We start from the raw sequence: 26005 nt of genomic DNA on the forward strand, positions 1-26005 counted from the left end.
AGGTTAAAATACAACATACCATTTTCTAAAAAGGTTTTTATTCATTAGTTCACAACATAGTCGTTTTTTCCAACTCGACAATCCTAAATAATAAAGCAGAATGTGTCTGACACAGTGGAGCAGAAATGGGTAAAAACGCACAACTGGCTTTGTCTCAACCGTCTTGTCAATCAAAGGCCCGAGTCCAACGAAACTGACACCATGCAACAAGCTTGAGCAAACATTCACATTCGGTCTCTCTTGCAAACACGTACACAGCAGCAGCTCCTTGCTGGTGGAATGGGGAGGGGCAGGTCCATCAGAAGGGTCTGGAGTTCTGGGTGGTATAATAGGTCAGAGTAGTAAAGAATGAGCCAGAGAAAAAAACGGTCCTTTTCCCTCCAGTAGTGTCTCTTCATTTCACCAGTCCAATCTTCTTTGCTTCGGTTTCATATATCAACAACCTCCACATTTTGACGATGAAGACCTCCGCTTCCTCATCCAGAACCTGTGTGGGGAGAGGACACGACCATTTAGAGAAGAGACAGGATCTACAAGCATGAAACGTTGATTTGTATACACCAACTTTAAGATAAGGTCAGAACAAAGATGCAAATGTGATGACAAACTTGACAACCAAGCTCAAGACCAAGTATGAGCGCTTACCATGGCAACGTCATCCAGAATCCCCTGGGGTGTACTGTGAGCCATCACCTGTAGAGAGAGGACGTTTAACACCATGACAGCATGTTACACGAGTCCAACAACAGGATCTCTCCTTAAATAAATACCTAGTCATTGTGGAAGTGGTTCAAACTAAACACACAGACAACAATGGCAATGTGTATTCGTTGTAAAGGTTAACCTAACCAGGTTTATAGGGACAACCGCTAACTAAGGTTTACCTAACCAGGTTTGAGGGATAACCGCTAACTAAGGTTTACCCGACCAGGTTTGAGGGATAACCGCTAACTAAGGTTTACCTAACCAGGTTTGAGGGATAACCGCTAACTAAGGTTTACCTAACCAGGTTTAGAGGGATAACCGCTAACTAAGGTTTACCTAACCAGGTTTAGAGGGATAACCGCTAACTAAGGTTTACCTAACCAGGTTTAGAGGGATAACCGCTAACTAACCTTTGAACAGACAAAGTCAACCAATGTGGCTTCCTCCTCTCCGATGTACTCGATGATCTTCTTATTGATCCAGGGCTTAATGCGACGATCCATTAGCGTCTGTGGACATAAAGGATCATTCCAAAGGTTTTTTTGGGGTGGGAAACATTTCAAATTAAGATTGAAATCAGAGTATTAACTAAACAGAGTATGCTGAAGTGGAGCTACGCCGGGTCCACGGACGCCCCCCCCCCTCACCGAGTCAACCATGGTCCAGTCCAGGGGGTAGGTGAAGAGCTCTGGTTTGGCCGTGGGGATCTTCTCGATCAGGCTTTTGATGTGCTTGCGTTTCTCCTCCGTGTTCACGCTGCCCTTCACCCCGGGCATCTCCGCCCCGTCCAGGCCCAGGCTCTTGTCGTCGTCGCCGTAGTCCAGAGGCACCAGCTTCCTCCTGCGCGGCTGCTCGTCCGTCTCCTCGTCGTCGAACTTGTTGAAGACGCTGTCGACCGGCGCCAGCTTCTTACGCTTCACCACGTTGGGCTGGTTGGGACTGCCGGACGCACCTGGACGGCGGTAGAACGTAGAAGGAGGAATCAAACTCGGCGTTCACAATTCACAAGCACAAACATTGATTTGTATAAACCGTACAGACACACATATATATATATAATCCTAAATCTTAATTATTGTATACATGTCTCGGTCAATCTTGTGTGCTTCTACCTTGTAAACCACAAAATGATAGCATTAACAATGTTTTTTTACCTACTGACATGCACATACGTATCTTTTAGTTGTCTATGTGTATATCCTGTAAGTATGTGTGAGTATATATCCACAACATTTACATACAGTTACCTGTAAATCCAACTGATAGCAAAGCATCAAGAAATTGTGTCAACTATGACTGCATTGGTATATAATAATATCTGCTGCCAGTAAGTCCTGTGCCTCACCCAGTTTGAGGCTGAGGCCTATCTTGGGCCTGTGTTCCTCAGGGGGCGGGGCCTCTGGAGAGTTCTCGTGAGGGATAATGATGCCGCAGGGCGACTCGTTGCCGGGCGTGTTGGGGGTGGCGCCCCCACTGCCCGAGGACACCGAGGGGGCCGCTGTGATTGGCCGGAGGGTGGGTTTGAGGTGTGGCTTGGGCTCGTCCGCATCCTCCGTCTCGTGGTAGTCGTCCTCCTCGCCCTCGTCCTGGTCCTGGTCCTGGTCGTGGTCCTGGTCTGTGCGGGGCTGGGGCGTGCGGGCGGGGGGCTCAGGAGCCCGGGCAGGGGGCCTGCGCTGGTGCTCCCGGGGCGGCTTCTCCTGGGGGGGCTCCTCCGGCTCCAGCTTCACCGGGGGCCTCCGTCGCCGCTCTGCTTCCTCCTCCATCTGCACACAGCACATGAACATAGCTACAAGCTGGGCCAACACTTCACTTCAGATCAAGAGGGCCCAGGTTCAACCCCCCCCCCCCCCCCTGTTCCCCCCTTCCCCTGGTACGTTGCTTTGGACCCAAAGCGTTGTCTAAAAGCTAAATGCTAAGCGAGCTGAATGATCAGATGCAACACTCCTGCTGAAGGAGCGCCGGGTGGTCTCACCCTCTGCAGCTCGGCGTCGGGGTCTGGGTGGCCCTCGGCCAGGAGCCTCTGTCTGATCTCCTCCATCTCCTCTCTCTCCCTCTTCCTGTCTCGCTCGTCCAGCTCCGTCTCTTTCTCGCGGTCGCGCAGCCTCTTCTGCAGCGCGCTGCCCCTGGTGGCGGAACGAGGGAGCACAACCCGAACGTCAGGCACCGGCACACGCCCCCCCCACCCCCTTGCGCTCTGCAGCGCCGGCAGAGCAGTTGCCATGGCAACAGGGGTCTCCCAGAACGGAAGGCCTCACCTGTAGTATTTGGGGTCGTCTCTGTCGTCGTCGTAGTCCTCCAGGAACTCTTTCAGACGCTTGGCTTCTTTTGTCTGAGGAGAAACCCAGGATCAAGACCAGCTTGTACACAGATATGCAATGAGCTACACTTATAGATGGATATAGAATCTACTGTTTACCATATGTATAGTATATATTATCATCACCATTGTTATATTATATATACATTGTACACACACACACGTCTGTAGACAGGTGACCTCCAGTAACAGGAGGAATCATGTATCAAGCATGTTTCATGCTGGATCATGTTTACCATGTCGCGGCGCCTCTCCCCCTCCCTCTCCGTGTCTTTGCTGTAGTCCCGAGCCTTCTTCCTCTCCCTGATCTCCCAGTTCTTCAGACGCTGTGTAGAGAACCCCGCATCAACAACCACTTCTCAGCAGCAGCATGCCACGTGTATCACACACCCCACACACACACACCCCTCCGCCTCCTCCCCCCCCTCCATGTGCACACATATACCCCCATTCACACGCACACACCCACCTCCGGCCCTCCACCCTTCACAAGCACGCACACACACACTAACCGCCCCCCCCCCCCCACACACACACACACACAGCCCCCAACCATCCCCCCCCTCCCCCCACTCGGTTGTCTGAGGCTGACTCCAGCAGGTGTAGGGGGCTACCTCCTGGTAGGCTGCCTCCTTATCCCTCAGCCTCCTCTCCAGCCTGCGGCGCTCGTACACGTCCTCCTCATCCTCCTCGCGCTTCTTCTCATCTCGGCTCCGCTCCCTGCCGGACGCCAAAACAACAGCCGCGTGTCACGTTCACCTGGCGTGCAAGCAGCCTGGACGGCCCACCTTTAGCGCTCGCTTTCCTCCACAGCAGGCTATCGGGTGTTTAAAAGCTACAGGGGGTGTGTATAGTGTGTACCGTATTTAACAGAAAATAAGCCGCATCGTGTATAAGCCGCACCCCCCCAGAATGAGGACTTTGAGTTTGTAAATCGGAGTATAAACCGCACTGGAATATAAGCTGCACTTTCACTTTCACTACGAATCATTCCTCTTTCAAGTAATAAGCCCCCGTTCAAGTGTTGAGCATTAAATTAGCTGCACGGTCTGTAGAGATCTTGGGACGAAGCCACTTTTTTGTTCTAAAACCGGACTATAAGCCGCTTCTAAATATAAGCCGCACAAGAAAACTGTAAAATACAAGCCGTGGCTTATTTTCCGTCAAATACGGTAAGCGCAGCACCGAGGGAAGGAATGTCCTCGTTTTGAGTTCCAACCAAGGATTAAAAGGCACATGACGGGAAGCACGTCTCAGCACGGCGGCCCACCCAGGGGAAGGTACCCACCTGGACCGGCTGCGGTCTTCGCTGACGTCGCGGCTCCTCTCCCTCTCGCGCTCCCTCTCCCTCTCCTTCGTCCTCTCGCGCTCCCTCTCGCGCTCCCGGTCGCGGTCCCTCTCGCGCTCCTTGTCCTTCTCCCTCTCCTTCTCGCGCTCCTTCTCCCGCTCGCGGTCGCGGCGCTCCCTCTCGCGCTCCCTCTCCTTGTCCCTCTCCCTCCTTTCCTTCTCTATTTCCTGACGCTCCTTCTCCTTCTTTCCCTTCTCCTCCTCCAGCTTCTGCGGGGACCCAACGGGAAGGAAGAGGGGGACAGCTGAGTGACCTGTGACCTCACAAGGACCGCTCCACCCAGCCAGCCAACATGCAGAGCAAGACACAAACACATGATGTATCTGGAGGTTTGTCCCTGCGGCCAGACATGCTCACATACTGCCGACACTCAGTGTCCTGGGAGGGCCAGCGAAGGAGCGCAGCCCCAAGTACTGTTGTCCTGGACAGCCGGATGTGTCCCCAGAGGGCTGCTGCTGCCTGAACAGGTCTGAGTAGATACTGACTGGTCAGAGCCATGACTCAGAGAGGCTCTGGTTTGATCACAGGTTTGCAAAGAGGCACCGCGCAAACTGTCACGCCAGGGTACAACATTGGAAAAGTTGAACCCTGGGGTGACAAAAATAAGTTATATATATATATATACACATATAGGCAGGGGAGGAGGCGGTATATAAGGGGTTACAACTTGATTATTCTAGTTGTCCATTTTTTAGGCCCCCTTGCATAATGAGCGTGCTGAGCCAGCGTGTCCTATGCTGTCCCAGAAATGACACTCTGACGCAACACACCACCTCACAATCGTTCAGCTGCTACTCACATCCCCTTCATGATCGATCTGGAGCTCCATCACACAGAGGCTCTCCCAGCGCAAACAAACACGCTGTCGCTCGGCAACTGAGTGGCATGTTTTTACTACAGGTCCAGGACTGCTCCATTGGAACAGCCACATGGTAACAAATAGCAGGGGTATTAAAGTCCCTTTACTGGTCTAACTTTAGCCTTGGGGGACAAAAGGTTCCGATTTATTTTTAGTTTATATTTTGGGAACGACTCAAATTCCTGATCTGTCCTTAACTAAGGTTGCCAAATGAATTATAGCGAATGTAAGCTTCACATGGCATTAGGCCCTACTTAGAGAATTGCATAATCCGACCCCATGTGTTTTATCCATTAGCACTGAGACATGAAGGTGAGGGTGCCAGAGTCCTGGCCTGCAGCACACAGCCGGCCCTGCTGCAGGGGGCACAGCCTGCCCTGCTGCAGGGGGCACAGCCTGCCCTGCTGCAGGGGGCACAGCCTGCCCTGCTGCAGGGGGCACAGCCTGCCCTGCTGCAGGGGGCACAGGGGGCACAGCCTGCCCTGCTGCAGGGGGCACAGCCGGCCCTGCTAAAGGGGGAACAGCCGGCCCTGCTACAGGGGGAACAGCCGGCCCTGCTACAGGAGGCACAGCCGGCCCTGCTGCAGGAGGCACAGCCGGCCCTGCTGCAGGAGGCACAGCCGGCCCTGCTACAGGGGGAACAGCCGGCCCTGCTACAGGAGGCACAGCCGGCCCTGCTGCAGGGGGCACAGCCTGCCCTTCTACAGGGGGCACAGCACGGCCAGGACACGCTGGAAACTGCTGCATTTAAACAGCACTGACAAGGAACTAGTTGTAGTTTCAATGTCAAACTATGGTAACACTCAATAAATGGCATTAAACGTTTGACGACGACAAAAAAAACAACAACACACAAAATCAAGTCTGTCTCTCTGTTGGAATGAGCAACTGCAGATGGCTCCGTTTCCAGCTGGTTGTTTGGGACTTACAGGTGATGAGCTAGGATTGCGGTGTAGATCTGCCCTTACAAGTCTACAGACTAACCCTGGGAGGAAAGGTCAGATACACACAGAAGACAGTAAACGTCTAGGCCATGGCTGTGACGCCCACTAAGACATCTCAACACACATTATACACTGACAGTTCATACAGAAAAATCATCAAACATCTTTTACATTAAGAGGACTGGGCAATGAAAGAGCACCACTTGGCAAAAAGAAATCAAAAGTGAAGCATTCTTACCCAGGTGCAGTCTTCAGATCTCCCTCTGCGTCAGCAGACCCCACACGTAAGACATGGAGCCGCTAGTCTGGATGACACCCACCGCTCATTTAACCATTTCCCAACCCACCCCGACTACGACTACGTCCCTGGAGTTTAGGAAGCTCACACTACAGGCTTCAGAACCCAATGGCTTTTAAGATGATCCGCGAGCTCTGGGTCTGGGTGCAGAGCTGAGGGGTGTCATGTCTGACAAGCGAGGGACAAGAAGGGGGGGGGGGGGGGAGATGACCAGAGAACAGGAAGTGTCCGCTAGCGCGTTGCTACGCTACACTGCTCTCGACTCAAGTCACCATGCCAACGTTAAGCATGTTGATGTCAGATAATATACCTTGGTTTTTCCTGAACTTACCTCAGTCTACACACTCCAATGACTCAGCTATAGGTCCGCTACTTTCAGCTAAGAGTCCAACAGAGTGAAGCAGAGTGACTCACCATAAAGCTGCACTCAAATTGCCATCTCCTACATAAGCTCTTAGAGTCCAGACAAAAAGGGCAGCTGTGGACAATCTGAACATCCCTCTGAACATGGTCTCTAAACTAACAGGAACAAGATTCAGAGCCTGACAGACGCGGGAGGGGGAGAGAGAGGGGGGGGAGAGAGAGAGAGAGAGGAGGACCACATAAGGAGGGGAAGAGCAAAAAGACAAGCACAGAAGGAGAAGGGGGGAGGGGGAGGATAGTCACAGAATGAAGGGATGACAAGACAGAGAGGAGGTCTTACCTGGCTAGTCTTCAGAGCTCAACGTGCTGTGGAGGGGCGCTCCCTGCCTCAAGTCAGACTGCGGCTCAAACAGCCACAGCGGTTATCTCTCTCCGTGTCCCAACAACACGTCTGGACTAGGACCTGCAGAGGTTCACTGGGCTCCCTGCTCCCCCTGACCCCCCCCCCCTCCCCTGCCCTGCCTGTCAGCCACACACTTGCACACCTCCGCCCCCCCCACCCCCTGCCTGTCAGCCACATCTGCTACACACACACACACACACACACACTGGTGTGGGGACTCTGAGGTTCTGGTAGATAGCTGGCAGGCGTGAGGGGCTCTCTGAGACTCGGAGCCTGTTGCCCCTCTGCACGGCCTCCAGCAGGGAGCGCCCAAGAAGTGTGAAGAAGAAATGAAAGCTCATACTTACATCCTATCCTCGCACCCTGTTCCAAAGCTCTGAGATTCATCTGGCTTTAGTCACCATATGATCTCTATCATATTGGTGGGGTTTAATCAATAGATTAGCTTTAAGGGAATCTTACATTACGTCCATGCACTTTGTGTGGTGAATATGCACTATGGTTTTACGTCATATTTGCCCCCAATTCAGTATTGTGAACAGTGTCTACAATTTATTTTGTATAGCCCTAAACTTTTTTTGAGGGGGGGATAGGGATAGCTAGAGTTGTACTTGACAGATGGACATTAATTAGAAGTACAGACATCAGTTATTGCTTTTTCTTATGGTCCAGTTTCATTGATTTACGTTGCCCAAATGCACTAATGAACAGAATGTCTACACTACGTTTGACAAAAAGGTATCCGTCATTAGAAGGGGGCTGCTACATCTGATATCACGTCAACTTGATCCGAGTCGTTGACAAGGACTTGGAGTCTACAAATCTAATCTAGAAGAGGAGAGCTTTTCTCCTGGTCTGAGAGGTATAACAACAGTGAGGTAAGTTACCTTGTGTGTGTCCCGGAATTTACTGATCTCTCTGGATATCAAGTCTCTCTTGTCATCCTCCATTTCGATGGCATTGATATCCTCCTAGCCAAACAAAAACACAACCAAAAAAAAGATGTCAGACTCATTAAGTGTAACGTCATACAGGTCAACATTTCAAGAACAGTGAGAACCTCTTCCCTGACACATCCAGGTGTTTTGAAACACTTGGATGTGGGGTGAAACACCTTATGTCAAACTGTCATTAATCTACACCAGGGTTCTCCAACCCTGGTCCTCGAGGTGCCGCTGTCCTGCATGTTTGACATGTTTCCCTGCTCCAGCACACCTGATTCAAACGAAAGGTCATTACACGGCTTCCACAGAGCTTGATAACAACCCATTCATTTGAGACAGGTGTGCTGGAGCAGGGAAACATCTAAAACATGCAGGACAGCAGCCCTCGAGGACCAGGATTGGAGAGCCCTGATCTACACCAATCAAAAAGATCAAACATGATTCCAGGTACCTCCTCCTTCTTCTCCTTCCTCTTCTTGCGGGGGTGGCTGTCTGAGTCCAGCGAGGGGGCGTTGAGCTCACTGGCGTACTCACGGATGAGCCCCTCTATAGCACCCTTCACTATCTGGTCACGCCTCTTCGTGTCTTCATCCAGCACCTCGTCCTCGTCATCCTCCTCGTCCTTCGGGCCTTCCTCCGACTTGGCGCCCTGCGGGACCCCGAACCAAGACACGGAGAGAAAGGCGGAGTCGCCGTGTCAGTGAAACGAAAAAACTCGCTCAAACCAGGAAGTCACAAGGCCCAGCGCGTGTCCAGACCCTCTGCTCCTCGCCTCTACAGACACCTGCAGAGGGAGACTCACCCCGTTTGCACTTTTTTTCTTGGCCTTCCACTCGTCCAGCTGGGCCTTGGTCTTGGCATCCACCTTGACCAGCAGCTTCTTGTCTCCTAGCTGTAGCTCGTGCAGCAGCCGGAGGGCCCTCAGCGTGGACTCAGGCTCCTTGTACTCACAGAAGCCGAAAGCTTGAGGCAGAGTGAGGAGAGAAGACAGAAGGTGGCACAGATAGGAATGAATCCCAGGACCATGATTCAAATCACCAGAGGGAGGGAGGACAGGGTGGGGAGTGGAGGAGACGAGGGGGGCACCTGAGTTATCACACAGGAGAGTGTCTCCTCACCATGTCAGAGGTCACCACATGAAAAAGAAAAAGGAGGGATAGTAGTATAGAAGGGTTGTACCTGTTTTGTTTTTACCTTGAAGTTTCCCAGAGGCTCCCTGGACTCTCTTCCAGCTTAGGACGATGCCACATTTCTACACCGGGGGGAGAAAGGGAAGAGGCTAGTGAGTTTCTGTCAGGGTCACCCACGGTGACACACTCCTTCCCTACCTCCCCCAAAACCTCCAGGTGTTTCCCCTGGACAACACATTGGTGTGCTTCTCACCGCTAACAGCTGTCGGACTAACATGTCGGAGGCTTTTTCGGAGATATTCCCGACAAACACTGTGGTGGTTGGCCCTCCGCTGCCTGTCTCCTCCACCTCCTTGGCTCTGACGGTGCTAAGGTCTTTCCTGGGGGCAGGGGGTTTCTGCACCATCGACACCGTGGTTGGAACGAGAACCTGAAACATCACACAGAAACAGTCAAATACGCAGACGACCTGTTATATGTGTGTGGGGCAGTCAACAGGCATCAAGGGTTGAAATCCTTTGAAAAAGTTTACCGTAGGTGGAGAGGTCATTATGCCCATGTGTACTGGAATCATTGGAGTGCCTGCACGGAACAACAATATTTCCGTAAATTAATCGACATACTGTAGGATATCCATTATACATCACATAGGTCATGCATCAATTTTCCGTATTTTATCACAAAATGGCAGAGGGAGAGTATGATGTTCAGGTTATGAACAGGTATTGGTTCTGTATGACGTTCGGGGTATAGTTCTGTACCACAGGTCAAAGCAACACAGAGTGGTAGCAGCTAACTTAAAACACTGGTCCTTACCCGGGGGGACTGCTGTTGGAAACCCGGCATACTGAGGGGGTGCGATCCTCGGGGGCATCTGGGGAATGCCGATCTGCTGGCGGTTGAGGTGAGGGGGGTAGGACATGCTGGGCAGAGCAGTGACCTGCAAAGAAATGAGAGCAACGTAATGAAGGGCATCAGCTGAACGATTGACATCCGTGTGTCGGCCAACCGCAATTCACAACTGGCAGCCAAGCAGCTAGCTCTACGTATTGTAGCTAAGCTAGCGAGTTAGCAAGTTCGCTTGCAAAATTCAAGCTGTATACGTTACGATAGCCATGTGAAATATACTACCAGTGTTAATAACGCTATTAAACACGTGTACTATATTTGAATATTACAAATAATTTGCCCGCTGGTAGGAATTGGTTAGCTAAGTCATTTAGCAGTTCGCACAAATCGCCCGCATTTTCCGAGCAGAACCTCGTTAGCACAACTACATACGACGTAGCCAATAACTCGCTAGCCTTGATATTCTTGTACTTGGCTCGCTAACTTTTCAAACTGTTAACTCTTAATAGTATTGACTCACCTAAAGCCAGGCGGTGTCTTTCTACGGTAGTTTAAATTGTAATGGGCTTTCTAATTTCTGTGTTCATGAAACACAGTTTCAAAGGGGACTCAAACTGTGTACTTTTCTGTTAGCTAGCTACATACACTGTGGACATGCCGCTATCGCTAGCAAGACAACAGGAACCAGAAATGTTCTTTCTTTTCGCATTGCATTCTGGTAGTTCTACTGTCTCACTGAGAAAGCGTTTGAGAAAGTACTGGCTGATTATCCGTTCATCGACAGTAGATGGCAGCGTTACATTACTTCCGAAAGAAAGCCCCTACAGTGACTTTATCACTGAAATCATACTTACCCACATAATAAAAAAGTACAATTATTTTATAATACCAATTTCAGGATACACAAAAGCCATTTAGATCACATTAAACAAGACCGATTCCAACAATATGTAAAATCGTATTTCGTAGGCTACGTCAGCAGTGCCAGTCTAGGTAGCCTATTTAGATGAGGACGGGGACTCTATGTAAACACCACTCACATGAAAACATGTTTATCAAGTATCTTGCTGTGTTGGTGGAAATTTCCGCACAGGGCAAATTGCGAGACCGAATTCATGTGTGAAGCTCAATGCAGTTTCATAGGACACGCCCCTAGAACGAACCCCTCAGTCTGACGTTTCTCATTGGCTAATGCGAAGGTGTGGTATTGAATTTGAGTTTGACGCACGTACCCTTATAGCGGGAATGTAGCATGCTGTATATTAACCACGTTAGTTTTAAATCCAACATCTAAAATAATCTATATGGTCAATGTGATAGGCACAAGCCTGTTGTGAATTTGGAGAAAACTCTTACGTTTATTAGTTTACTAGTGTTTTACATGGTTTTGGTATCTTGGGGGTGACGTAGCTTATGGAAAAATTCTGGCTAATGTCTGTGCGGTTCATCAACTCATGAATATGAATGAGACACACAGGACATAAGACCAGCCTCCAAGCAACACTGTCATAGCATTGTGAACAGAGCGGCGTTGAGTAAAACTTCTGTAAGGCTTGAAGTCTTGATCGGTTTTCGAATTTGCTCTTTTTGTTTCGTTTGTACTGTACATTTTCAAAAATGGCGTTGAGAGGACCACTGTTCCGTCTTCTCAGAACACAACTCACCAACAACTGTCAGAGCCGGGCACAATCGGTGGCCGTTGTCGGTGCCCCCTTTTCTAAAGGACAGGTATGGAAGATAACACAATTCTAATGTCCGACTGTCTAACTGTATTCAAATGATTTCCATATGTTCTTTAGCCATCGGTGTTAAGAAAAAACTTTTTTATTTTACAGAAAAGACGAGGAGTGGAGCATGGTCCAAAAGCCATCAGAGATGCGGGTCTGATCGAGAGGCTTTCAAATTTAGGTAGGCTACGTGACAGGGATGGTATGAAACAGCCTAAAGACACTTGCTGATGTAATGTGTCGGCAACAGGTTCTCTGGTGTGTGCTGGCAGTCCGCTGATCCCCTTTACTACTTAACTGCAAACTTCGGTCTACTACCTATTGGCATTTACAGCAACCTTAATGGGCTCGGGGACGTTGTCTTATTCTGCATGTGAACAACAACATCCAAAATTCGTTTTTTTTATTTAGGCTAATCAAGCCATTCGAGCCTCATGTGGGCGCGAGCTGCGGGATGGGCAAAATCCGCGCTACAGTTTAATGGTCATTCTTGAGTCATGCACCCCGCTGACGCATAGCCTAGGCCTCTCCTCCTCACATTGTCCCGTGTCCTAGCCGCATCCGGAGTTTGAAAGACCTTGAACTATATTGCTTTGTTTGATTATGTAACGAAGTTTGGGACGAGTTCAGCCGCATGTACTTTCTCTTAAAAAAGGAAAACAAACATGATGTCAAATGATTTGAAAAAATTTTTTTGACGGGACTTATAGGCTAGTGGACCTATTCGAAAACCACGTTGATTACGGAAATGATGAAATATAGCATAAACGATTAAGAAAAGGGCCGTGTGGGTTAGTCAAAGCTAATTTAGCGTAGATAAACATTATTACGGCTTACATTTATAATTCGGGCTTCAATGTGTATAAGGCTTGTGGGAGAGATAAGGACGGCAAAATGTGTTATAGAAATGTTAAGCCATAGCTCCTAATGTGTGTTCTGGAATGTGCAAGTCATTTTAAGTAACTGTACACCGATTTACCACACCGGTAAAGACCTCTGAACTGATTGTGCGCAACAATTCCTGTAACGCGAGAAAGCCTACTATCTTTAGACTGATACTTTATCGGTTGTCGGTTCTGGGCCAACATAGGCTACTCTTGACACGCACTACGCATAACTCTCAGCACTAAATTATTAAATGTTCACTATAGACACATTAGCGGAATATGGATTTATGAAGTTGATGGTGTGAGGATAAAGGGTTCCACTACAGTGAGAACAAAATGTTCCAAGCTGAGTCTAGCGCCAAATGCCTCGGCCAAGAGCAAGTAGCTATACACAGTCAAATCCACGGAGATGATCGGCAAAAAATAAATCGTCAAAAATGGGGATTATCTGTCTGTGTGAGGTGGGTCTGGTCTCAACTTTAATACATTTACATAAGATTATAATATTTGGCTGTACCAGTAAACTATATGATATATTCCGTTTGGCCATACTGAGGCCGGGAACTTTGTCACAAAATGGCACCAGATTACACAGAAACCATAAATACCACTGAGTAGACATTTTTTCCATCGCTTTGGCAAGGCAAGGACGCATGGATAACATGTATTACCAGATTTCGCGAGCAGAGCATAATTCGTTGACGGTCTTCATTCCAAATGTATGAAGTCTTAAAAATATATATTTTTATCAAAACCATGACAGACTGGAAATGTAAAGTAGGCTATGGTAGTTTGCAGTACCATTTGGATTCTTAAACAGTACTGTACTTGGTTTCTCCATTCTAAAAATCTTTGAATGACTGTATATAAAGAGCTTTGAATTGATTAGTAGATTGCACATGAGAGGGTTAGAAGGGGACAGGAGAGCTATTCCTGTAGTGATGTCTCAGGATGGTAAAATACTTAAACCACATTAAACCCCCTTAGCTCAGCAGAGTAATACTAAACCCCCATCAAGGGTAATACTGCCCACCTAACACCCACACACAGTATATCATATCACTTGTTTACTGCAGCATGATAGCTCTTTGGATGCCCATACCGGTGGCATGTACCCCGATTTTCCATAGAAATTCCTCTGTGTTTACCATTAGTATGGCTGGTGGGTCCAGCGTGCAACAGTAGCAGCCCCAGTTTGGAAAGGGGCCACATGGAAAATGCCCCGTCAGTGCGGCTGCAGTTTCAAAAGCATTGAATGACTCAGCCTCATCAATCAGGCTGTCAGAAAGAGAGGCTGGTCAGTTAGGGTGGAGGATTACTAGGGGGCCCTACAATGGGGAGGTCTGAAATGCAATGAAAATATGACTCGATGCGCAAAATTCTCTGCCCGAATAACACCCAGTTTTACTTTGACCTCAGATTACCCTGTTCATGACTTTGGGGACCTGAGTTTCCAACACCTGGAGAATGACGAGCCCTTCATGCACGTGCCTTTCCCCCGCACCGTGGGCAGAGCCAACAAACTGCTGTCGAGCGCTGTGAGCAGCGCAGTCGCCGGAGGTCACACGTGTGTCATGCTAGGAGGCGACCACAGGTACACACACACACACACACATTCTCAGAGACTCTGGCTACCGGCTCTGGGAGACTCTGGGAAGAAGTAATGTCCTCAAAACATCTAACGTGTTGGACGATCTTGTTGACGACTGGTCTCCCCCACAGCCTGGCTATTGGGTCCGTGGCGGGCCATGCCCAGCAACGTCCGGACCTTTGCCTGATCTGGGTGGACGCCCACGCTGACGTCAACACACCCACTACCTCACCCTCTGGGAACCTCCACGGGCAGTCTGTGGCTTTCCTGCTCAAAGAACTGCAGGACAAGGTAAGAGTAACCATCGCGAAGATGCGCCGACATCAGTGGCCCACTCAGACGTTTTCGGCCGGGGGCTCCCTTTGAAAATAGAAAAACCTTTCTAGCCAATATGGATATCTTTTCTTCCAAGCCTCTCTTGGGATGTCACTCCCCAGTTTGAGAACCACAGATCTGATAGAGATAGTTCTGCAGTGCTCTCGTTCCACCCTCCAGACCCTCACCCTAGTTTGTGTGTTCCCCCCGTAGATGCCGCAGCTCCCAGGGTTCTCTTGGATGAAGCCATTCCTGGCAGCCAGAGATCTGGTCTACATTGGTCTGCGAGATGTTGATCCCGGCGAGCAGTAAGTCATCACAACACGGACTACTTTGTAACACAGAAAAGACCCTTCTGTTATAGGACACAGCAAAACACCCTGGGATGTATCATTTAGTTACACATGAAACCGGTAATGATGTTTTATCCAAAGTGACGTACAGGGAGGATTTGAACTTTGAGACGTCTTGATCTGCAGTCAAATGCTATATATCTGAGCTGTTCTTTTCCTTTTGCTCTTCCCTCATATCCTCTACCACTGAGCTATGTGGTTATGAGCCATACCCATGTATGCTTTCCTTCGCTGAATCGGATTAGATGACATTTTCTTGACAGTTCTGACACTGTTCTCCATTTCCATTTCCCCTTAGCCTCATCCTCAAGAACCTGGGCATCCAGTACTTCACCATGAAAGACATCGACAGGATTGGCATCCAGAGGGTCATGGAGGAGACTCTGGACCACCTTTTGACGAGGTAATCAAATCCTTCAAACATGTCCCCTGATACACCCCCCCCTCCGAGACATGAGCCTCAGAGAGACGTGAACGTCACTGAACTTGAGCCCGCGTTGTCTTGGAACAGGAAACAGCGGCCGATCCACCTGAGCTTCGACATTGACGCGTTCGACCCCTCCCTGGCCCCCGCCACTGGGACACCTGTGAACGGAGGGCTGACCTACAGAGAAGGCCTCTACATCACAGAGGAAATCCATAACACAGGTATCCACACATGAGTCATGGCACGCCGACCAGATTTGCACCAGGTTCACATTCCACACATAGTGGAGTTGAATAACAGAGTTGTATGTAGAGGCGTTGGCAGGAGTTCCATTTGTAGGAGCTGACTAACAGAGTGTTTCTGTGGCAGGGATGTTGTCTGTGATGGACCTGGTGGAGGTGAACCCTGTCCTGGCTGCCAGCCGTGAGCAGGTGGAGGCAACGGCCGGGCTGGCGGTGGACGTAATCGCGTCGTCTCTGGGGCAGACAAGAGAGGGAGCTCCCCTCCCCTTCCGGGAGATTCGCTCAGGGAAGGAGGACACGGAGCAGCTGCGCCTCTGAAACCGCTGATTCACCAAGGACTTCTTTCTTTTTTTTATTGAATCGACCACTGGCCATTCCTGAATATTTAAAGACTGCACAGACAGAATGGAACTGTAGTTTGGATTGATATTTCCTCTGTTGATGTACTGTAGAGTTCTCGTGTTCAGATGACACGCCACCGTTGTGACTCTTCTGACAGAGAAACTGTGAGGAGCTTCGTTAGGATGAAGTGAACAGACTTCATCTTATCAGTAGTCCTGGCTGCCATAAAAAGCTTGTATCTTTGTCATTGAAATGCTATGATATTGCTAATATTTTTAATATACTGTAATCAACTAAATTATGTTGTTTCCCATACTGTAGCTCTACGTTTAAAAGGTGTACCTGTATGTTCACCGCATTACCCTATTAGTGTTCTATAGTATTTAAATAAGTTTCATTAATAGACAACGTTAGTCATTGAGCATGTACTTAATTTGTAACTACGTTGTGGAACATTTTAAACGTGATATATATACACACACACCAATAGGAGTAATTCTACCTAGTACTCTACCCTGCCAAGAGTGGTGGCACTTGACACCACTAACTTGTGTGTAATAACAGGCCTGCATATTAAGTACATGCCCATGACTCTGGGAATATAATAACTTTGTAATAACGACACTGGTGTCAGGTGTGGCTGTGTGTGTCAGTTGAGATGCTGTTTCTGTACTAGCATGTCCCTCAGTAGACAGAGACCCAGCTCCACATGTCTGAGACAGGGCAACTCCAGGTAGAGGCACTCACTCACACTTGGACCTGCATGGTTTCACATATTTAGCTTAGAATTAGGTTTTGTATTGTTGTTAGTAATTTATAATGTAATGTTTTCATTTAGCAGAAGTTTTTTTTTATCCAAAGCGACATTCAGGGAGGATTTGGACCTACAACCTTTTGATCACCATTCTGCAATTTATGTAATATATAAATGTGTGGTTTTATATTAGTCCGATTGAATTGGCTAGAAAACGTTTTAGTTTTTCTTTTGGAAATTGACAAGTGCAATTAGTGTATTTGAAATACTGACAGAATTACTTTTTTTCCAATTGAATTGTATTTTGTGTTGATACATTGTGACACCTTTGTGACCACTGAATGACTCAGAAATAATAAATACTATTTTAGTGATACGCAACTCCATTAGTATGTTCCTTTGCTAGGTGTTGTGCAACACTTATGACATCCAGCAGTGGCTCACATAGCAACATGTTGTGGAAGTGCTCCCCTGACAACACATCTCAAACCAGTTCTGACTACTCTGGTTGTTTATGTGGCACACAGTGCCACACCCCTGAGAACTAGACACACTGTGCAGCTTGGTTGCCAGCATATGATAAGAATGAAGCCAGTAATAATAACAGTATTTATCACCTGTGCAAGTTTGTTTCGTGGTATCGGGTGCCGTCTACTCCACAGTAAACAGTCTTATCTGTTTGTGCCCGTCTGGAAGGACTTGGCCTTGTACCTGCTCTGTGATTGCAGGTGCACACCGGATGTTTTCTTTGCTTGCCCCTATGACATCAACCATCCTGAGAAAATCGCTATCGGAATCATGTTACGACTTCGCTTTAATACAGAAATTCACAGCGTTATGAAAATATAAACACATTTTTATCAATCACAACTTTGTCCATGTTTAGAAATCATATATTATATAGTGTAACGTATGATAAGTGACAGCATTCATAAAAAGACATTCACTTAATATCGCAAATTATGCGTTTGTAACCATTACCAGTATCAAGCTGTACCTCTCAGTGGCAGCAGACTGGCAGTATTCAGGTCCCAGTGCTGCTGCTGTAGTTAGGAGTTACAGCCCTCACTATCCCCCTCCTCTAACCTTTAAGACTGGGCATGGATGTGATGGAGGAGCTAACAACCACAAAATTCCAATTAAAAAACATCCTATATTTATTTAACTGTCTCTTTTTCCTTCACGTCACAGGCTCTTCAGAAACAGGCCGCAGCATGTTTGTCAAAGTGAGCAACACATTCATGTATTCACTGTGAGTGTGTTTGGAACTCAGAATTCATAATTACTCACATTGGTGTGTTTGGAATTCAGAACTCATTTCACACACCAATAGCGATGATCACTCCTGTCCAGCACCCCCCTCTGTTTTCTGGTGAAAGAATCGTGGACTTACAGGTAAGGACCAGTACTCGGATCTGGGACACAAACAAATTCTGCTGTGTCACTTCATGTGACCTCTAAACACCCCTCAGTCATCCTCACAGGGCATGTGACAGGAAGGGGTTTGGCAACTTGAGTCAGTTCACAGTCACAGTGCAAAACAAAGCAGGTATCTCCATCTCCAGGGCTTTGGGTTGGGCGTTGTGGGTTAGGATCTCATTGGCTAGGAAACAGGATGAGCTAAACTTGAGAGAATCCAGCTTGGACCCCAGATGTTGAGAACCAAGCTAGGAATCTGGATGTTGAGGCCTCAGTTAGGAACCCAGATGATCCCTCTTCTTATACTCTTGTTGGTCTCCCTTGACATGAAAATGTTGAGTCCTCATGAATGGCAGGTCGAACGTAAGACCTAAGTGGAGTTTGGTTCAGGGAAATATTAAGGGAGATGATGAAGTGTATGTGCAAGGATAAACCCCTAGAGATGAACCCTCTAGTCTTTGAGGAGGTCCCGTGAGGAGGAGATGAGGAAAGGGAGTTGAGAAGCAGAGTGGGAGCCTACTGACTTGACCCTGCGCTACTTTCTGAAGAACTTCAGGTAGACCACAGCTCCCAAGATGGCCAGCTCCATGAGGATGATGACGGAGAGCAGGAGCTTGTTGGTCATCAGCCTGCGGGTACGGACAGGGACAGGAAACGGTCAGACACGCAAAGGGCAGTCGAGAACAGGAAGTGGAGAGCTGCCACTCACCGTCGAGACATGGCCCGTAGGATTTTGCGGCTGCGGCTCAGGTTCTCTCCAGTGTGCACCAGCTGGGAGAGACGGGACCACAGATCAGTACATGAAGAAAAAGGATTTGGGTGATTTCCTTGAACCATCAATCTCTCTCTCTCCATCATCCATGGGGATCTCTCTACTACTACTGGTGTGATGTGATTGTAGGGCTGTGTTGGCAGAGACCTGAATGATAAAGCCCCTTTGTCACTGGTCACTCAGACACTCGTCTGGGACAGTCGTTGATTGGCACAAAAGGGACTGTCATGGTAAAATGACAATCACACCTCTGGAGAGGTGGGCTCAACAGTTGAAGAGAAAGGGGGAAGGCATCACACTTGGCCTACTGCAGCCTTGAGTAAACCGGTGATGGTCCAATTTGAATTTGTATGCGTTAGACAATCTTTCTTTCATGTGGCTGGTGTCCCTATTTTCTTATGTTTGGGTGTATATATGGCGAAGCTCTACCAATCACTTTGAGTTGTGTTTACTATACGAGCTCCGGTGCGTTAGGCGCCTAGTTTCATTGTGATTACCTTCGTAAACGACTGCTCCGAAGGTATGTTTGTATTTGATTATGTTGCATTATTATTGTATTGATTATCTTAGTATTTAGATCATAAACTATCATTGTGCATTTAAAGTTACTGGTTCTCCTTGTACGTATATAACACACTAATGTGGTGAAAACCTTAAGCTAGTTGGGTTGATACGGCTAATACTGATTATAGACATACACTTTCGAAGTAGGTTTTGACTTAAGGCCTCTGAGTCACTTTCAGTAGGGCTTTCCTCGCTCCGAAGTAATACTTTAGCCTCTGGGGGTCAGTTTGCATTGGTGGTCAAGTCCATATCCATAGTAGAAATAAACGGCTGATTAGTGAATATGCATACTTTAAGGTCGGTGCCCTGAGCAAGCCTTCGATTCTCACCTATGTCCGAGATTCATGCCATTGACTGTTTAGCGCTCGAGGTTACAGGTAACGTAATTGCACATTTCTGAATGAGTCAGATATTAATGAGTCAATCTCCCTGACATCTAATCGAACTGTTTCACAGCCGGGGACAAACACAAGTGTCTCTGGCCTTACATGATCCATCCCTACTTCCCTCCTTCCCACCTCCCTTCCTCCCCGACTCACCCTGTGTGTTGTGCGATCCAACCATTCATTCCCCCATCCCTCTATCCCTCCCTCCACACTTCCCCTCCCTCCTCTATTGACCCTGTCTGGTGTGAGGGATCGATCCATACAGCCCTCCCTCACCCTGTCTCTGGTGCGATCCAGCTGCTCTCTCTGCTCGCCCAGCTCCTCGATGATGTCCGTGCCGATCTGGTCCGTCTCCGCGGCAATGCGCTGGCTGCGCTCGATGCTCTGCGTGGCGTTGTTAAGATACTCTGTTCCCTGGAGCAACAAAGTCCGCTGTGACTGCAGCTGCGTCTAAAAAGGCGGGAAAGAAGACAACACGATCAGTTACAACAGGGGCAACGGTTCAACCAATGCCGGTTTTCCATCAAATTCAAACTTTTTGGAATCCTGAAGGAATCAGTTGATCGGCAGTCCAGACTCACGCTATGCTCGTTCTGAGAAGAGTAGACGCCATATCCGCCTTCCTTCGGGCGGGCGGGGACGCCAAAGCCAGACTCTGGGGTCTTCATCTCGCGCTGCAGCTTCCCCAGGTCCCGGCGGTAGAGCCGTAACTTGGTGGTCATGGCGTTCCGGTAGGTCGACGGAGCCCCCGCCAACTCTTGCTCCATTCCTTGAAGCTGGAAATTCACACAGAAAAAGAATCAACTCCCACATTCATGTCCAAATGCTTACTGCTTGTAATTTATATTTTGGGATCATTAATAAAGTGAAGTGTCTTGAATCACACGTCACACCACAGTACATTAACATAATAAGCATTTTAAACCAATTTTATATTGGTTTTAGAGGACTATTAATGCATATTATTTATTATATACTATAGAAATGCTCGTTCACAAAATGTTTGGGATTATTTATGGAGAAAATAAGGTTTGGAGCATTGCAGGATTTAGGTTAGACTGTAAGGAAACAATTGAGAGGATAAGGACCAATAATTACTATGTACCTGTAGGCTACTTATTACAAAAGGACAACTTGAACGAAAGGCTAGAAGAAACTAGTCTGTGGAATGCTAGTAGTACAAGTGGCCATATATTGCCCTCTGGTGTCTGAAAGAGACACTGCTTATTAAATACGCAGAATTATGATTCATGATCTCAGTTCTACATACTAGCAGGTTTCAAATTACAGGAGGGGGGGTGTTTGACCCCCTAATTAAGACTTGGAACCCCCCAAAAGATGAAGATGATAGATGAAATCGATAATGGTTGATATTTACAAACTGCAAACTGACTTTACCACTAAGGTAGGCTATGTTAAGAGAACGATTTAATGTGAAGAACAAATGAAATCCGAAACACTTGAAACCATCTCGAACAGCAGTTTTGGATAAACTCACCACTTCCTCAGCCTCTCCAAACCTTTCATCAAATCTTCGCACCAACCGCCTCTTCTCCTCTGAAACGCCACAACAATTATTAGGCTTATATAACATCAGATACCATATATCATGCCAAGTAAAACATCAGATATTGTTTAAGATAAAAACACAATAAACACAGCTTGGTTTAAGATAGGCTATTGACAATGACAAGGAGCAGCTTTCACCAAATGAAAGCTGCTAATTTGGAAAACATATACACATATAGAGAACAATTTATGTAAAGTTGAATAGCAAAGCTTATTCTTAACAGTTTTCAAACTTTATTGTATTTGCTTGATAGCTATAGGCTGTTTGATAATAGCTGGCTGCCAAAGCTGTGCAATTATACCTCCGCTGCTTTTCAGGACTCTCTCCGGCATCAGTTTCATCTCATCGTAGAGGGATTTGTATATCTCCTGTAACTTTTCAAATTCTTCCGAAGACATGTTGTGTCTTCAACTAAAAGCTTTTTTATTAACACAAGAACACTGTTATCTTGAGTGAAAGGTAGACTCTCCGCTGTTGTGTATAAATCCCTAACAAGATCCTCGAGACTCTTTCCGCATAATCCAGGTCCTCGTGATGAAGTCAGTTTGCAGACTGCCTGTAATTCAATGAACTAAACGGCATTTATAGCCTACATTTCTACAACTAATATATCTGTTCCATGTATATTGTTCAATTAATCAAATTTCCAATAAAATATTGCGTACACAATAACATGTAGTCTATTTATTAGTGGAAAGGGATCTAATTTTGTACAGGCAATGCAAAGACAGCTCGTTCAGGTGCATTTTGGTATATGTAGGTTTTTAATAAACAATTTATAAAATAAAAACAAAAATAATCTTAGAAAGAGAAAGAAAATCGTTTATTTCTGTTTCTCGTGCAGCCGTAGAAAAATGTTTTGTATGTATGCATGCTCATTGCAAAATGGGCATGCATATGCACAAGAACCTTTAAATTAAACGGGAATTCTATTCACGTAGAATATATATCTTATTGTGGTAAACTAGGCTATCACTTTCAAATTCTACTTTAGAGGTGTGCAATGCATGCTGCAAGTTATTTCCATCGATTTTATGAAAAACTACAATCCCATGGTTCCACGGAGGTATAGCCTACCCGCGATCTCAGACAGCTCTGTAGCTTCGATTTGACATCAGCTGATCTGCCGACAGCCCAGATCCGAGAGAGGTGGTCTCTGAGTGAAGACGCTCCGTTAACGTATCTATGTCATGATGGTGCTTGTATTAATTGTCGCTGGTCTTGGAGTGGTAACACTGTTGATGGTGTTATTTGCACCTCATATTAGGTGAGTAAAATAATGAAGGGCAGCATCCTGCTCTTCTACCATCAGCATATCCCTCGATTATTGCATATGGGAAATGATGGTGAATTGTGTTAAACTGGCTAAGAATGCTTCAATGAGAGATGGACATGACATAACTGTATAATGTCAGCGTCATATTATGTAGCGAGTATAGCCTACGTTTGGTACGTATGCGGCAATACATGGCTTCGACTGCTAAATTCAAAGGATTCGGTCAATCTCTTCATAATTTATGTCGCATCTGACACTCAATAATCACCATTCCAAATATGCATATCAGGCGGTGTGAGCGTGGGAGGAGTTATATTTGTATGCACTGTCTCGCTGAACTATTGGTAGGCGCCGGTCGTGCTATGCAAGAGAAGTGATCATAGGCTTCTGTTTGGATGAGTCCACCGCGAGGTTGTTCCAATACACCAGCGAACACTGTTACAATGCAATATGACATAATAACTCATGTGGGGGCGGGAAACTAAATACAAAAACTAAACAAACTAAGAACATGGATTTCAACAGAATGAAAGCTGACGTAGACCGACTGAGATGTTTCAGTGCGGGTTTTTTTCTGTAGATGTTGACTTTTGCTTTATAGAAAAGAGAGCATCGATGTTTGCATGAATTGAACATGAACGTGTCTTCCAGAAAATATGCAGCTGGAGGATACTGCCAGTCCATGGCTCGACTAGATGGGAAGACAGTGTTGATAACTGGAGCGAACACAGGCATTGGCAAGGAGACTGCCCTCGACCTGGCAATAAGAGGTGACACTCCAGCCCAGGGCACAATAGTTACCTATACATGTACTACCCCACTATTTATCCTGTTCACTGATGTGGTCCAGTATGAATTAGTGGGCATACTTTCAATGTGTGTTTTAAAGTACAGTTATGTACCACAGTTAATAATGCATGCATGGAACTAGATCAGTGCACATGGTCTCTAGGAGGGAAAGGGTGGAACTGTTTTTCAGGGGCTAATGACACAGTATCTGTGCTGTTGATACATCTCGCCTAGGGCGCCGAACGTGCTAGGACCGGCACTGTATGTCAGTATTAATTGCTGCCCCCTATGTGCTGGGTGTGTACCTGCGTGCAGGGGCTCGAGTCATCATGGCCTGCCGGGATGCGGAGAAGGGAGAGGAGGCAGCGGCACACATTCGAGCCATCTACAGCGACGCCCGCGTGGAGGTCCGGGAGCTGGACCTGGCCGACACCTGCTCCATCCGTGCCTTCGCACAGAAGTTCCTCAGCGGTGCGTCGAGTGACAACACCTGACGCTTTCAGCCCAGTGTTGTTTTACGGCAGGAAAACACAAATGATGAGTTTTTACTGTGCTCCTTATGTTTGTGTGGATTGGTCGTATGTTTGTCCAGAGGTGAACCAGCTGCACATCATCATCAACAATGCTGGAGTGATGATGTGCCCCTACATGAAGACCACAGATGGCTTTGAGATGCAGCTGGGAGTCAACCACCTGGGTGAGACACACAGTGAAGACAGAGAATCCTCCTCCAGAGGATTCAGAAGGATTTCAAATGCTGTAGCATGCGTGAGGACAAGGGCATAGGTTTGCTTTGAACATAAGTGAAGACAAACATTTTTCTTCACCCTATATGCCTGTAGTTCTCAGTGGGGGTGTACAAATCATCTCTTGACATGTCCGCCCCTAAACCCACGCCTATGCTCGTGGAAGAACCTCACAGCCCTTTTTACAAAACTCTTCCTCTCCGTCCTGACAGGTCATTTCCTGTTGACGTACCTCTTGATTGGCCTGCTGAAGCGCAGTGCTCCCGCCCGCATCGTGGTGGTGTCCTCTCTGGCCCACAACTTTGGCTGGATCCGCTTCCACGACCTGCTCAGCCAAGGCAGCTACAACAGCGGCCTTGCCTACTGCCAGAGCAAGCTGGCCAACGTGCTGTTTACCAGGGAGTTGGCACGCAGGCTCAAAGGTACATCAGTGTCTAGATACATTGGCTATACTGTGCCTAGAGTAGATATGAACCTGTTACATTTAGTAAATGTAAACATCCTTACATTATCACGGTTATACTGTAGCTAAAGTAGATATAAACCCCTTACATTTTCAAGGTTATACTATACCTAGAGTAGATATAAACTCCTTACCTAGCGTAACCATCTGCAGTCAAATGCTCTACTCCTGAGCTGTAATGACGGTGTGAAGGTAGACTGAACCTCCTGTGCTACTCCCCAGGCTCCAGCGTCACAGTGAACTCTGTGCACCCCGGGTCTGTGCGCTCGGAGCTGATCAGACACTCCACCATCATGACCTTAATGTTCACCGCCTTCTCCATGTTCCTGAAGACACCGAGTCAGGGAGCCCAGTCCTCCATCTACTGCGCCGTGGCCGAGGAGCTGCACTCCATCTCTGGAAAACACTTCAGGTACGTCTCAGGGTCACCGGGGAGCACCGGGGGGCTCACCGGGCAGCGCACGTACCGCATGAGCTAAAGCCCTCAGGCAGCGGCAAGGGTTGGATTCTGGCTCGGGCCATTTCTGCATGTCTTCCCCACTCTCTCCCCCCTACCTTTCCCGTCTACCTCTGTCCCTGTCCAAAAAATCCAACATAATATAAAAATAAAAAAAAGATTTGACTATTAACAAAGATCGGTCCATTTGCATCTCAGCACCCATCGATCCTTGAGTTTCTGTAAAAAAAATCATTCTTCTTTACCACTACCAATAATAATAATAATAATAGTAATGTACTACCAATAGTAACTAATAATACAAATAACAACAGTAGCAGGAATGCAATTACCATTCCTCTTCTTCTGTGGTGCAGTGACTGCGCCCCGGCCTTCGTGGCTCCGCAGGGCAGGAGCGAGGAGACGGCACGTAAACTCTGGGAGATCAGCTGTGAGCTGCTGGGCATCGAGTGGGACTGAGCCAGCCTGGAGCGCATGTCCCCATCTCAGTCCTGAAGGGAGATATCTACCATCTCAGTCCTGAAAGGAGATATCTACCATCTCAGTCCTGAAGGGAGATATCTACCATCTCAGTCCTGAGGGCAGATATCTACCATCTCAGTTCTGAAAGCAGATATCTACCATCTCAGTTCTGAGGGCAGATATCTACCATCTCAGTTCTGAGGGCAGATATCTACCATCTCAGTTCTGAAAGCAGATATCAACCATCTCAGTTCCGAAAGCAGTACTTCTTTTTGTTCTATTCGGTTGTGTATTTAGCATTTT

At 47.5% G+C, this 26005-nt stretch overlaps 4 protein-coding genes across 5 annotated transcripts; 2 read left to right on the forward strand and 2 right to left on the reverse strand.

Moving 5' to 3' along the window:
- Positions 1 to 21: 21 nt before the first annotated feature.
- On the reverse strand, positions 22 to 10828 carry rbm25a (RNA binding motif protein 25a). 2 transcript variants are annotated; one of them, XM_067242850.1, is made up of 18 exons: positions 10681 to 10828; positions 10128 to 10251; positions 9844 to 9893; positions 9565 to 9741; positions 9376 to 9433; positions 8984 to 9144; positions 8633 to 8830; positions 8125 to 8208; positions 4311 to 4579; positions 3637 to 3742; positions 3259 to 3348; positions 2961 to 3034; positions 2678 to 2828; positions 2051 to 2468; positions 1353 to 1657; positions 1116 to 1214; positions 646 to 693; positions 22 to 487 (listed from the first exon to the last, which is right to left on the reverse strand). In XM_067242850.1, the coding sequence occupies exons 2-18, from the start codon at positions 10231 to 10233 to the stop codon at positions 395 to 397; spliced, it is 2487 nt and encodes an 828-aa protein (XP_067098951.1). In that variant the 5' UTR covers positions 10234 to 10251; positions 10681 to 10828; the 3' UTR covers positions 22 to 394. The 2 variants fall into 2 exon arrangements, with proteins under 2 accessions (XP_067098951.1, XP_067098950.1); XM_067242849.1 differs by having other exon boundaries at positions 9361 to 9433.
- An 837-nt stretch (positions 10829 to 11665) lies between these two features.
- Positions 11666 to 16353, forward strand: arg2 (arginase 2). Its single transcript, XM_067242869.1, has 8 exons — positions 11666 to 11888; positions 11996 to 12068; positions 14194 to 14368; positions 14497 to 14656; positions 14894 to 14988; positions 15332 to 15436; positions 15545 to 15681; positions 15830 to 16353. The coding sequence occupies exons 1-8, from the start codon at positions 11778 to 11780 to the stop codon at positions 16018 to 16020; spliced, it is 1047 nt and encodes a 348-aa protein (XP_067098970.1). The 5' UTR covers positions 11666 to 11777; the 3' UTR covers positions 16021 to 16353.
- A 1241-nt stretch (positions 16354 to 17594) lies between these two features.
- Positions 17595 to 22008, reverse strand: vti1b (vesicle transport through interaction with t-SNAREs 1B). The gene is made up of 6 exons (XM_067242997.1): positions 21811 to 22008; positions 21438 to 21496; positions 20521 to 20715; positions 20216 to 20389; positions 18927 to 18988; positions 17595 to 18846 (listed from the first exon to the last, which is right to left on the reverse strand). The coding sequence occupies exons 1-6, from the start codon at positions 21905 to 21907 to the stop codon at positions 18753 to 18755; spliced, it is 681 nt and encodes a 226-aa protein (XP_067099098.1). The 5' UTR covers positions 21908 to 22008; the 3' UTR covers positions 17595 to 18752.
- Positions 22009 to 22658: 650 nt separating this feature from the next.
- On the forward strand, positions 22659 to 25763 carry rdh12 (retinol dehydrogenase 12). Its single transcript, XM_067242996.1, has 7 exons — positions 22659 to 22776; positions 23437 to 23555; positions 23890 to 24045; positions 24167 to 24271; positions 24533 to 24742; positions 25006 to 25195; positions 25597 to 25763. The coding sequence occupies exons 1-7, from the start codon at positions 22700 to 22702 to the stop codon at positions 25697 to 25699; spliced, it is 960 nt and encodes a 319-aa protein (XP_067099097.1). The 5' UTR covers positions 22659 to 22699; the 3' UTR covers positions 25700 to 25763.
- Positions 25764 to 26005: the final 242 nt, after the last annotated feature.

Source organism: Osmerus mordax, chromosome 9 (assembly GCF_038355195.1).
Source record: "Osmerus mordax isolate fOsmMor3 chromosome 9, fOsmMor3.pri, whole genome shotgun sequence".
Classification (NCBI taxonomy): Eukaryota; Metazoa; Chordata; class Actinopteri; order Osmeriformes; family Osmeridae; genus Osmerus; species Osmerus mordax.

What these genes read in the sequence shown, in the direction of transcription:
- vti1b (XM_067242997.1), bottom strand. Translation starts at nt 21,907, where the DNA reads ATGTCTTCGGAAGAATTTGAAAAGTTACAGGAGATATACAAATCCCTC. An exon ending in TGGATCGCACCAGAGACAGG is followed by an intron (nt 18,989 to 20,215) that starts GTGAGGGAGGGC and finishes CGTCTCTCCCAG; the next exon opens with CTGGTGCACACTGGAGAGAA. An exon ending in CTACGGGCCATGTCTCGACG is followed by an intron (nt 18,847 to 18,926) that starts GTGAGTGGCAGC and finishes CCGTACCCGCAG; the next exon opens with GCTGATGACCAACAAGCTCC.
- rbm25a (XM_067242849.1), bottom strand. Translation starts at nt 10,233, where the DNA reads ATGTCCTACCCCCCTCACCTCAACCGCCAGCAGATCGGCATTCCCCAG. An exon ending in TAGTCCGACAGCTGTTAGCG is followed by an intron (nt 9,434 to 9,564) that starts GTGAGAAGCACA and finishes CCCCCGGTGTAG; the next exon opens with AAATGTGGCATCGTCCTAAG. An exon ending in CCGACGCCGAGCTGCAGAGG is followed by an intron (nt 2,469 to 2,677) that starts GTGAGACCACCC and finishes TGCTGTGTGCAG; the next exon opens with ATGGAGGAGGAAGCAGAGCG.
- rdh12 (XM_067242996.1), top strand. Translation starts at nt 22,700, where the DNA reads ATGATGGTGCTTGTATTAATTGTCGCTGGTCTTGGAGTGGTAACACTG. An exon ending in TTATTTGCACCTCATATTAG is followed by an intron (nt 22,777 to 23,436) that starts GTGAGTAAAATA and finishes CGTGTCTTCCAG; the next exon opens with AAAATATGCAGCTGGAGGAT. An exon ending in CGCACAGAAGTTCCTCAGCG is followed by an intron (nt 24,046 to 24,166) that starts GTGCGTCGAGTG and finishes ATGTTTGTCCAG; the next exon opens with AGGTGAACCAGCTGCACATC.
- arg2 (XM_067242869.1), top strand. Translation starts at nt 11,778, where the DNA reads ATGGCGTTGAGAGGACCACTGTTCCGTCTTCTCAGAACACAACTCACC. An exon ending in TCAAAGAACTGCAGGACAAG is followed by an intron (nt 14,657 to 14,893) that starts GTAAGAGTAACC and finishes TTCCCCCCGTAG; the next exon opens with ATGCCGCAGCTCCCAGGGTT. An exon ending in GATGTTGATCCCGGCGAGCA is followed by an intron (nt 14,989 to 15,331) that starts GTAAGTCATCAC and finishes ATTTCCCCTTAG; the next exon opens with CCTCATCCTCAAGAACCTGG.